At 45.3% G+C, this 13,108-nt stretch overlaps 1 protein-coding gene across 1 annotated transcript in view; it reads left to right on the top strand.

Moving 5' to 3' along the window:
* Positions 1 to 6,083, top strand: part of DNAJC27 (DnaJ heat shock protein family (Hsp40) member C27) — a 47,963-nt gene extending 41,880 nt beyond the window's left edge. Inside the window, exons 4-8 of the mRNA XM_044289364.1 lie at positions 55 to 124; positions 949 to 1,113; positions 1,219 to 1,341; positions 1,510 to 1,670; positions 4,033 to 6,083. Of these exons, the coding sequence (XP_044145299.1) occupies positions 55 to 124; positions 949 to 1,113; positions 1,219 to 1,341; positions 1,510 to 1,670; positions 4,033 to 4,165 (652 nt within the window). The 3' untranslated portion in view covers positions 4,166 to 6,083. The remainder of the gene's footprint in view (positions 1 to 54; positions 125 to 948; positions 1,114 to 1,218; positions 1,342 to 1,509; positions 1,671 to 4,032) is intronic.
* The last annotated feature ends 7,025 nt before the right edge of the window (positions 6,084 to 13,108 follow it).

The following is a 13,108-nucleotide window of genomic DNA, read 5'->3' as shown; positions in this document are numbered from 1 at the left end:
CGTAGCCTCACCCCAGATCCTGACCGATTTCTGATTTATTTATTTATTTTTCAGAGTGCAAGTCAGAGAGCGAGAGATAAAGGTTAATATATTCGACATGGCGGGCCACCCTTTCTTCTATGAGGTAGGTATAAGAAGTAAAAAATAATAATAATCACCATAAAAATCATATTGGGTCCCGTCGCCGTTGTACAATAAATAATTAATTGGTACCAGTAGAAACTGCAACTCATCCCGCAAAAAACAAGCGGTCATACGGCTATATTGGTGGAAAAATAAAAAAGTTACGGCTTCTGGATTGTCGCGATAAAACAAAGCTGAAAAAAAAATATTTTAAAATGTTGTCTCCGTGGTAACAGACAACAAACAAAGCCTGTGTAGTCTGATCTTGCGGTCATACTCCCTTCTATCTGCCACTTACTTTGTGCGTGTATGTTAGGAAGTAGTAGGGATTAGACGGAAGAGAGCCTGCCTGCTCAGCCTGACTACACAGGGTTTGTTTGTAGTCTGTCACCATGGAGACGGTTCTTTATAGGAGCTGTAGACGCAAAAAGGATTTCACCTTGTCAGTCAGGACTGTTTGCAAAGTCGCTTCATTTTTACCTTTTCGATCCATTGGAGAATCTTTATGGGGCATAAGAGGTAAAAGGCGGCTTCAGAGCACCTGCTTGCTGATGGTTTCCAACTAGTTTAGCTGAGTTTTATATTTACTGACTACAGAGCCAATGCTAATCTATGGTGGAGTTTCACTTTAATTTACACTGGGGGAGAGGGGTACAATATGCCTTCTAATACACAGCCCTGCTGCTGCAGAACCTCATTTTTTTTTTTTTTTAAGGGAGATCCTCATATCAGCCAAAAACTTGCAAAATTGAGACGGTTTTACTTTTGCACCCATTGAGATGTGTTATAAACTCCAGTGTCCTGTGTCTCCCCCCCTCCTCCAAGGTCCGGAACGAGTTCTACAAGGACACGCAGGGGGTGATCCTGGTGTATGACATCTGTCTGAAGGAGTCTTTCAACAGCCTGGACGCCTGGCTGTCTGAGATGAAGCAGGAGCTGGGCCCGCAGGGGAACATTGACAACATTGTCTTTGCCGTCTGTGCAAACAAGGTGCGTGCGGAGCCGCCCCGTGTCATGGGAGGGCGTCACCAGAAGAATAATACTATACGGCGTATACACAGCGCCCCCATAAGGTCACTATGTGTCATGTTACAGATCGACTGCACCAAGCATAGGGTCGTGGACGAGAGCGAGGGGCGACTCTGGGCCGAGAGCAGGGGCTTCCTGTACTTTGAAACTTCTGCACAAAGCGGGGAAGGAATCAACGAGATGTTCCAGGTAATGTAGCAGAGCCGAGTCTGTCATGGCAGTATGGTAAAGTGTTATATATGGTGTTACATAGGAAAACCATTCGTTAATGAAGCATACAAAAAAAACCACAACCAATGACGAACACAACTCTGCTACATCGGTAAAAGTAATCCGCTCTTTGTATTCTCTTGTAAGGCTTTTTACTCGGCCATCGTGGACTTATGTGACAACGGCGGCAAGAAGCCCATGTCCTCCATTAACATCGGGTTCACCAAAGAGCAGGCGGATTCTATTCGGCGGATTCGCAACAGCAAGGACAGCTGGGACATGTTGGGGGTGAAGCCGGGGGCCACCAGGTGAGCATATGAGTGTAAACTCCTGTCTGTTATAATCTTATAAGAAGATGTGATGTCATCAGTGAGCCTGTGATAGGGGCTGGCCATCTGGGCAGTTGTATAGGGCCCCCAGGGGTGCAATGAGGACAGGAGCCATCAGCAGTGTGACTCAGGAACATGCTCTGTCGGCTACCTCCACATGTAACACCCGGACCACCATGCATCTAACCTCCTTACTGCCCTAGATCACCCGGGGCTTAAAGGGCTCGTTTCATCTGGGACTTTGGTGGCATCTTTATAGGATATGTCATCAAAGTCAGATAGGTGAGGGTTCCACCTCTGAGACCCGCACCTATGGATGTGCGGCGTGCTCGCTGCTCCTTTCTAGGGCAAGCTCGCCCCGCTATTTTCAGCAGTCCCGTAGAGATTAATGGAGACCGCTTTGCGCTAGTAATATGCCACCAATGTCTCTGATGAGCCAACCCCTTTAACTGGTCAAGCCATTCACTACCCTAGACCACCAGGGGCTTTACCATTAAAGGGGTTGTCTAAAGATCTAAACCTACTTGTGTTTGACCAGTTGGGTTCCAAATGCTGGGGTTTAACTTTTTACCCTTTCACTGCCCTTGACCTGCAGGGGATTAACTGTTAACCCTTTCACTGCCTTAGACCAGGGGAGGAAAGGGTGGTATTAAATGTTAACCCTTTCAATGCCCTACACCACCAGGCGTTTAATAATAGAACCATTCACCGCCCTAGACCACTGGGGGTTTAACTGTTTACCCTTTCACTGCCCTAGACCACCAGGGGTTTAATAATAGAACCATTCACTGCCCTAGACCACCAGGGGTTTAATAATAGAACCATTCACTGCCCTAGACCACCAGGGGTTTAATAATAGAACCATTCACCGCCCTAGACCACTGGGGGTTTAATAATAGAACCATTCACCGCCCTAGACCACTGGGGGTTTAACTGTCAACACTTTCAATGCCTTAGACCACCAGGCGTTTAATAATAGAACCATTCAAACTGTTTACCCTTTTACTGCCCTACACCACCGGGGTTTTAATAATAGAACCATTCACTGCCCTAGACCACCGAGGATTTAACTGTTTACCCTTTCACTGCCCTAGACCACCGGGGATTTAACTGTTAACCCTTTCAATGCCCTAGACCACCAGGGTTTTAATAATAGAACCATTCACTGCCCTAGACCACCGAGGATTTAACTGTTTACCCTTTCACTGCCCTAGACCACCGGGGATTTAACTGTTAACCCTTTCAATGCCCTAGACCACCAGGGTTTTAATAATAGAACCATTCACTGCCCTAGACCACCGGGGATTTAACTGTTTACCCTTTTACTGCCCTTCACCACCGGGGATTTAACTGTTTACCCTTTTACTGCCCTACACCACCGGGGATTTAACTGTTAACCCTTTCAATGCCCTAGACCACCAGGGTTTTAATAATAGAACCATTCACTGCCCTAGACCACCGGGGATTTAACTGTTAACCCTTTCACTGCCCTAGATAATTGTTTCTCAAGTGTCCTCAAGTACACCAAAGAGGTCACAATTCTGAGGACCATTAATGCCCAAGACAGACCTACAAAATTTTAATAGATTTTTTCCAATTTTAAATAAAAACAAAGCCCCATGTCTCCTGCAAAAAGTGAGGTGGAAGAAACAAAAAATACATTTGGTGACATTTTTGGTGAAATTTGGTTTGTGTATGAAAGGCACAACCCCCCCCCCCCCCTTCTTCCCTAGGCATGTAAGGGCGAAAGAAATGGAGCTTGGGAGGACTCGCTGTAGATTTAGCCATTAACCCTTTCACTGCCCTCGACCACCATATACAAGCCCTTCAGAGTATATTATAATATTATTTGGCCACTATATGGGGGTTTTCTGTTGGTACTGTATGGCAGTTTGACAAATGACACTTTGATTTGCACCACATAAACTATACACTACATAGACCATGTTATGTAGACACTGTATCGGAGTACTATTTAGATGTTATATGGCGGTATTATTTGTACCCTGAATAGCATTATTGTGTGGGCACTTTATGAGGGTAATATGTGGACACTGTATGGTAGTAGTATTTATCTACTATAAGCATTATTTTTCAGGTACTAATTAGCAGTACTATTTGCCTCCATATGGCGGTATTATAAATTTTGTGGCAATAAGTGCTAGTGTGAATGAGGGGACCCTAATGGTGACTGATTCATGGGTATTTGTGTAATGAGTATAGCAAAAGTTGCCAATAGGTGGCGCTACAGGCTCAGTTTTATTTGCTGTCTGTCCACTTACTTTAGTATTACCCTCTTTATTATTATGTAATTTCTTTTCTTTTTTTTTTTACCTTGAAGGGAAGAGGTTAACAAAGCGTATCGGAAGCTCGCTGTTCTCCTCCACCCGGACAAATGCGTGGCCCCTGGGAGCGAAGACGCCTTTAAGGCGGTTGTTAACGCCCGGACGGCATTACTGAAGAACATAAAATAGAGCGTGGATACGACTTACAGTCACCCTGAGAATCCTAACCCCTGACACGCCCAGCACTAAAAGATTGTACGGAGGGCTCCGTCACCCCCTTGTGGACAATACACCGCCATATTTATGTTACTTCATCGACTGCATGCGGACACGATGTGGACGGTTCCATTGCCGCTCTAAGTGGGCGGCATCTATGCAGAGGCGGAGCTCGGCTCGCTCAGCGTGGGCAGGTCTAGCCGTATAAGCACAAGCCGGTTACATAGCTTCGGGTCCCTCCGTTATCTCCCTGTTGTATTCGTTGTCGTCTTGAGGAGCAGAGTCAGGAGAGGAAGAGGCGATTTTCTAATTGATGTAGAGTAGATGAAACGTTATTTATTATGTTCTTCCCCTATTGACCGGGCATCGTGGTCAGAGTAGATATGATGTATATTAGAATAGGCACCTATAGAGCCTGGATCTCATGTGGTACTGGGGTATTTAGGAAGTCTAGGGGGTTGGGAAGCACCCTGAGAGACACAATAAAAAAAATTTAATAAAAAAAATAATATATATACACTGTATACACACACATACTGTAAAGAAGAGATATATGCAGTGCCACTAGGTGGCGATAGAGACCTCAGCGTTAAAGGGGAAGCATCACCAAACACATATGTTAAAAAGTTGTGCAATGATACAAATTTCTAAATCATATTTAATGGGGTGACCCAGGACATCCCCCTTTTATGAGACAGAATTCGTCGACCCCCCAGGATGTAGCTTTTGAGGATCTTCTGTGATCTTAAATGGTCAAGGAGAGGATTAGAAAAAGCTGGCTGATTTCTTCCCAAAACAGCTCCACACCTGCCCACAGATCGTGTGCGGTATTGCAGCTCAGCCCCATTGACTTCAGTGGAGCTGAGCTGCAGTACCAGAAGCGACCTATGGGGCCAGCGGTGGCGCTGTTGCAAAGATGTATAGAAAAGCCATACACGTTGCTCCCTCCATGTGGCACCAAATTACTGTAGGTATTGGAAACAGCGAGCTTGTCATCAGACGCAGTCCTAACAGCTTAATGCAGGGGGGGGGGGGCAATGAAGATTTCAGCTCCGAAGTCTGCAGAATTATGAATTCAGCTCTGGATTATGATTCCACCTTGATGTGTTTGATTCCCGGGGTACTCAGAGGCTGCAATTGGGAGGGGGGGGGTCACTATTCAGCGTCAGATAGTGTATGGAAATGAGGTTACCAGGCCACACCCCCTTTTTCATCAATATGTAAATGAGTCTTCCAGGACAAGAAGAGGCGCCTTCCCTAGAGGAGTATTTTATTATAATCGATGTTCCAGATATAATCTTGTCGTTTTGTATTCTATTCTTTATCAAACCCACTACTCTTATTCTGCTGACTGAGGGGGAAATATAATGAGCCTTTGCCTTCTTTTATATGTTGCTACATGGAAACCATCAACAAGCAGGATCTCTGCATAGTCATTAAAAATGGTATGGCTGACCTGCTCAACCATTGCTCCATTCACCTCCTCCTGTCCCCACAGCTGAGGAGACTGGGGTCTAGCAACCAGTGGGTGTCCCAGCGTTTGGCACCCAGCAATCTAGCTGTCCAGTGGATGGGTGATCAATGCTTTTGGTTGGGATACCCCTTTAAGGAGCCAATCCTACCTACATTTGTAGCAGAACACAAAAAACCCTACATAGAGGCCAATGATAAAACTGGCATCAGTCCACAGCAGCTGACCTCCTTGTTGATGGTTTCCAGAATATTTATTTTAACAATGAACTGGAAAAACAGGTGAAGAAGACAAATGACTTAGGCCTCCTGCACACGACCGTATGGTTTTGCGGATCCGTTTTTTTGTTTCAGTAGTGTTTCTGTTTTCCGTTCCGTTTGTGATCCGTTTTTTGCAGATCGGAAACGGAAGCATACAATAATGTTTAAACAGTAAGAACATAAAAAAATCGGGCTAAGCATAACATTTTCAATAGATGGTAACGCAAAAACGGAACGGATACGGATGACATACGGATGCATTCCGTTTTTTTGCAGAACCATTGACTTGAATAGAGCCACAGCACGTGATTTGCGAGCAATAATAGAAAATGTTCTATGTTTGAACGGAAATACGAAATCGGAATGCATACGGAGTGCATTCAGTTTTTTTTTTTGCGGAACCATTGAAATGAATGGTACCGCAAACGGAATCCGTAAAAACAGAACAGAAACGTGTTCAAAAGGCCTTAAAGAGGTTGTGCGGTTTTCTCATATTGCTAACCTATCCTCAGCATTGGCGGGGGTCCGATCAGCTGTTTGAAGAGACCCCCGCACTCGCGCTGTTTACCTGCCGATGCAGTTTAACGACACCTGCGCCGTCCTATTCAAGTGATGGATAAAATTTCTAAATCACAGGCGCCTCAATCTCTTCAAACAGCTGATTGGCGGGGTGCCGGGAGTCGGACCCCCGCTGATCTGATACTGATGTATGGGTCACCGATATGGTAAAACCGGACACCCCCCTTTAAGTGTCTGCAGCCGGTGGTAATGAGAGGTGGAGCGACACTTTAATTGACGTAGCAGAATAGAATCCTAGACACACACACACTGCCGTCGTGACACCAGCCTGAAGAGCCCTCCGTTCTTTTTTTATTCACCCCCCGAGTGTTGGATATTTTGTATTATTACATTTGTATATCTTGTGTTGTGTTTTTACCTTCCATAAAATGTTCAGGTTTTACATTTAGACGTCCTGTGTCTTGACTGGCGAATCTCAGAGTGGACGTGACGCGTTTCAGGTTGTCCCGTCTCTGATGTGACCTCACTGCGTCAATGGTGGGAAAACTAGTCGTTGGCTATGAGATACAGTATCAACTCATTGTACTGCACCGCACATCATCGTCTGTGTTGGGGGTGGGGGGATCTGCGGACTGATTCCTGGGAATAGCGGCTGGCCGACACCATGCACAGTGCAGGCAGCAGCCTCCACCAGCAACTTACGGGGTTAAAAAAAAAAAAGTCAGCGCCACATCCTGCCACAGGTTGTGTCTGGTATTGCAATTCTGCTCCATTGAAGTGAATGAGGCTAAACTACAATACCAGGCATAGCCTGCGGACAGGTGTGGCGCTGTTTTCTCTAATCCCATGAAACCTCTTTAACTACGCGTTTCAAGTGTATGAACACTTATTCTCTTCATTAACTCGAAACGCGCAGGTGGGTTCATTTCAATCTATATATGTCTACATGCATTTCAAGTGTATAAACACTCTTAAGTCAGCATTGCTTTGACTTAAAATTACTTTGACTTTCATACACTCGAAATGCGTAGGGTGGTTGATTTTAATCTACAGGGTGGGCCATTTATATGGATACACCTTAATAAAATGGGAATGGTTGGTGATATTAACTCCCTGTTTGTGGCACATTAGTATATGTGAGGGGGGAGACTTTTCAAGATGGGTGGTGACCATGGCGGCCATTTTGAAGTTGGCCATTTTGAATCCAACTTTTGTTTTTTCAATAGGAAAAGGGTCATGTGACACATCAAACTTATTGGGAATTTCACGAGAAAAACAATGGTGTGCTTGGTTTTAACGTAACTTTATTCCTTCATGAGTTATTTACAAGTTTCTGACCACTTATAAAATGTGTTCAATGTGCTGCCCATTGTGTTAGATTGTCAATGCAACCCTCTTCTTCACAACTGATCGCAACACCGCAGGAGAAATGCTAGCACAGGCTTCCAGTATCCGTAGTTTCAGCATATGCTGTGAAGATACGAGATGTGCAGCACCTGAAACTACGGATACTGGAAGCCTGTGCTAGCATTTCTCCTGCGGTGTTGCGATCAGTGTGTGAAGAAGAGGGTTGCATTGACAATCTAACACAATGGGCAGCACATTGAACACATTTTATAAGTGGTCAGAAACTTGTAAATAACTCATGAAAGAATAAAGTTACGTTAAAACCAAGCACACCATTGTTTTTCTCGTGAAATTCCCAATAAATTTGATGTGTCACATGACCCTCTTCCTATTGAAAAAACAAAAGTTGGATTCAAAATGGCCGCCATGGTCACCACCCATCTTGAAAAGTTTCCCCCTCACATATACTAATGTGCCACAAACAGGAAGTTAATATCACCAACCATTCCCATTTTATTAAGGTGTATCCATATAAATGGCCCACCCTGTAGATGTGAGCCTACTCTCCTAATGAGGGAAAGTTGTCTTTTCAGGCTGAAAGAATCCTTCTATCTACACTACTCACAAAAAGTTAGGGATATTTTGCTTTCAGGTGAAATTTATCGAAAAAGTAAACATTTCTGGCTCCAGTGATATTATATCAGGAAAGTCGGGCATTTAAGTAGAAGCAGCAATGGTGATTTCCTCATCTCCAACAATTTATTGAAACACAAGCCCACACCAGTGCTGGGTATGCCCCCACAAAATGTCAGAGTCTCAGTAACTTGTCCTGTGGCCTTGAGCACCAATTACAGCTTGACAACGACGTCTCCTGCTGTTTACAAGGCGACTTATTGTCTGCTGAGGCATGGCATCCCACTCTACTTGAAGGGCGGCCCTCAGGTCATTGAGGTTCCGGGGTACAGGGTTATGAGCCTCTACACGGCGACTCAGCCGATCCCATAGGTTTACAATGGGATTCAGGTCTGGAGAAGGTGCAGGCCACTCCATTTGAGGTCCCCCAGTCTCCAGCAGCCGTTCTCTAATGATGCGACCTCGATGAGCTGGTGCATTGTCCTCCATGAAGATCAAATTAGGCCTGTGTTGTTCATGCAGAGGCACAATGACTGGACTAATGATGTTCTTCAAGTACTATGGGCTTGTCACTGTACCATTCACAAAGTGTAGGGCAGTTCTGTATTATGACTAGACACACCTGCCCACACTAACACCACCACCACCGAAGGCTGGTCTGGTGACAACAGGGGCTGATGCATAGCGCTCTCTTTGACATCTCCAACATCATTGGTGGCCATCATTTCTGCTCAGCGTGAATCGACTTTCAACAGCACTGAGGCCCACTGGTCCCTCGTCCAGCGTAGATGCTCCCTGGTCCATGCAAGATGAAGACTCCTGTGGTCAGTGACCCTTGCAGGTCGTCTAGCACACAGACCACACTGATATAAACGGTTTGTGATGGACCATGTGATGAGCGCAGTGACGCCACCACAGGTCCTTTTCATCAAAAAAGAAAGAAGACATGCCAGGCTGAGCGTTCAAGTGGATTAAGGTGAGTTTAATCATTGTTTTTTTTATTTTTTAACCCCTCCAGCACTATTATACAAAGCCTTCTGTATTAAGAATGCTATTATTTTCCCTTATAACCATGTTATAAGGGTAAATACTAAAGATCGGGTCCCCATCCCTATCATCTCCTAGCAACCATGCGTGAAATTCGCACCTCATCCGCACTTGCGATTTTCACTCAGCCCCATTCACTTCTATGGGGCCTGCGTTGCGTGAAAAAGGCACAATATAGAGCTTGCTGCGATTTTCACACAACGCACAAGTGATGCGTAAAAATCACCGCTCATGTACACAGCCCCATTGAAGTAGTTTTATTCCGGCCGTCCTCTCGGCATGTTTGCTGTGCTGCCACCAGAACTTAGAGTCAATGGGGCCGGAGCGGACCTCTGGCGGCACGCGTGCACTAGCGGCAGCACGGATACGGCAGGCTGTTCACCCGCCGGATAAGGCTGCCGCTAGTGTGAAACTAGCTTTAGTTGCTCATAGAAACCAATCGGATTTCACCTTTCATTTTCTATTTTTAAAATAGTTTTTATGAGGTTTCTCCAAGAAAAGACAAACCTATCCTTACATTGATCATGTGCACAGTGCGGAAACAAACATTGAGTAGCCGTCTATGTGGACATCTGTTTCTTTCAATCTTAGTTACGACATTATGCAGTATGACAAAATGTAACCATAGTCATGCAAAAGAACAGATTGGGTAGACGGACGGGAAGGAAAATATAGGGAAGGGGATTGGTAAGGGTTCTTTTAATTTGCGTCTCGGGATCCTCACTTGAGATGTTCTACTCTCCATCAGTAGTCAGTATGCCTATGAAATAGACTCGTATGGCTAAAATTCAGTATTATACATTAAGGATTCACAAAACCTCAAAATTTCTGCCAGGGTTGCCATATTGTTGCAAATTTTTGGGGTGTCCGCGTTTCCCAATGCGCTAGTTGTTCCAGTGCTGAATGGAAGGAGGTTCTGGTTGTCTCCAGCATGTGGCAATTAGCAGTCGCTAGTAAAACTTGGCAAAGGGCCTGTATGTTTTTTTGAGCTCTATAAAAACACCAAATAAACACCATTTGGGGGTCACTGGTATCTTTTTTTTTTTTTGCAAATGCTCAAGAGATTTGTGCAGATTTCCCTCTAATACACCGTGATTTTAGGACAGGACCACCAGATGTGACCATAAGATCCTGTATCTTTATTACACCTCCAACACATTTGGCGAACATCTGATGTAGGCGTTGGGGTGTGTAATCCTACCGGGTCACTATTTTGTAGCGGTTTTCTTGTAGCCTGACGCATCGGGATATCCTGGTGAACCCATATAGCAAAAACCCCCAACTCCTATTCGGAGAAGCTAAGCTTCAATTCTTTTTCCCAGGAAGAGATGATGGAATATTTCTTAGGGCTAGCTAGACATATTAGAAGGCGATATGGTTTAGATCCTCGGTTCTCTTCTACGTAGTGCCATCGTTTCGAACACAGAGCGTTCTGTCGATGTTGGATATGCTATTTGTTGTTTAGTAAATTGAAATACATGTGCGACTTGAAAGGCTGGTAAACACTCCAATGTCGAGTTCTCTCTAAGATTTTAGTGTCATCTTCAGGACAGGTTGACAAAAGAGGGGTATTCAGAGTTTTCGCTTTGGTAGAAGGAGTAGACCAAAAACTTGATGAGGATAGACAGAGTACGTCTCAAATTTGCATGAGGGTCAGATGGTGTAGTACTAGATTCAATAAAAAGTTTGTCATTCCATATTTTTATCGTATATTTGGTTATTGTGCTTGAGGTAGTCAACATTGAGGAATATCAGGGATCTTAAGGGAATACTCAACATTGCCTCCTCTAATGTTATGTCTAGACGTCCTATTGGGGGGCGGAGACAGTCTAAGCACCTCGCGAGACCGAGACCTCCCCTCGTCTGGGGTGTTGCGTCAGGTACTTTTGGGGTAACCTACATTTCTTCCAATTCCATAAAAAGGATGTAAATATGCTTTGTAGACGCTTTAAAAATACCTCGGGGATTGGTATTGGTAAGGCCTGCAAATAATATAAAACCCTGGGAAGCAATATGGTTTTAATAAGAACTCCGCGCCCAAACCAGGAGACAAATGGTATTGTCCAGGAACCTAGCAATGCCTCCAATTTCTCTGGTAGACCCTGAAAGTTTGCTGAGAATAAGGATGCGAAATCTCTTGTTATTCCCAAGAACACTATTGATTGATTAGTCCAATGACAGGGAGTAGATTTTTGTAGTTTGTCTTGTATCCGTGATGGTAGGGAGACATTTAACACAATAGATTTTGAGAATTTGACTGAGAAATTTGAAAGGGAACCAAAGACCTGAAGGAGCGACGAGATCGCCGGGAAAGCCTGACATGGGATCGCAATAAATAGCAAGACATCATCCGCGAATGCATGACGGTGGTATAGGTAACTTTCCCTCGCCCCCTTCGTACTTACCGGACCCACATGTCACCCCGCTTAAGATGAAACCCCTCCCACCTAATTTAATGAGCTCCTACCCTGCCACCCCAAAAATGGACACAGACACCAGGTTGGATTAATATCGGCCACAGCAGCCGCTTTATTTTCTATATACATTTTTAAACAAATAACATAAATATTCCCCTTAACCCATAGGCAACAGCATATGAACAACAACCCATTCCCCATATGTATAACATATACATACGGGAGGAGGTCCTTGAAGCCCCCAAACAATGATAACCCCGTCCGGGGTAGGCCATCTTGCACCCAGCCGATGAGCACCACTGATGGCTCCTTAACACCACTATAAGCAACCACCAACCATGGGAGTCCAGCCCCAACCGTGGAGCCCTCCCCTCCTTCTTACCACACCTCATTTACAACCCCAAGTACCTCCCCCCGCCACCAACGCACGGTCTTAATCACCTTAAGACCGCGCGTCCCTCCACATACCCAGCTCTGTCTTAATCCCCTCTTGCAGGGCCAGACACCCCATTTCAATGCCGACTGCATTGAGATGAACTCCATCGTCTCGCCAATTCTCCAAAATCACATGCCTGACCGACAACGCCCCGTTCCACGCCTTAAAACGCCCTATTGACTTTTATGCGGGCCCTATTCACCGCCTCGACTAACCTAGCCCCACGCCATACCTTACGCGGGACTATGTCGGACCATACGGTCACTAACCTCGGGAACAAAGCCCATAACCGAAGCATATCACACTTGATATCCCTCACCAATTCCCTGAACGGACGTACCCCCAAGTCGTTTCCTCCCACATGTAACACCAGGATATCTGGGGCCCTATCTAGCTTAGCAAAACGGTGAAATTCCGTCATCACACTGCCCCAACCCATACCCCTGCGCCCCAGCCACCTTACCACTACCTCCGATCGGGCAATACCCAGCTGCTGACCGTCAGGTCTAACCGACGCCCAAAATACAAGGGAGTGTCCCAGGATCCACACCAATGCAGATTCTGCGCCTGCAATGAAAGAAGAAAAGAAACAAGGAGCAAACAGGTCCGCGCCAACAAAAACAACAACAAAACAAACGGATTAACGCAAGGAGAACACCGCGGAGCCGCCCTACAATTTTTCCGGCCGAACATATGACTTGAACCTGATCGACTCCCAACGCCCAATCTTTCGCCGCCCCAATACGAAACGAGTGGCTGGCACACCTCCAGAAAATCGCAGTGAAC

Source organism: Bufo gargarizans, chromosome 4 (genome assembly GCF_014858855.1).
Source record: "Bufo gargarizans isolate SCDJY-AF-19 chromosome 4, ASM1485885v1, whole genome shotgun sequence".
Lineage (NCBI taxonomy): Eukaryota > Metazoa > Chordata > Amphibia > Anura > Bufonidae > Bufo > Bufo gargarizans.
Note: the sequence above shows the minus strand (reverse complement) of the source record. Positions and strands in the feature narration are given on the sequence as shown.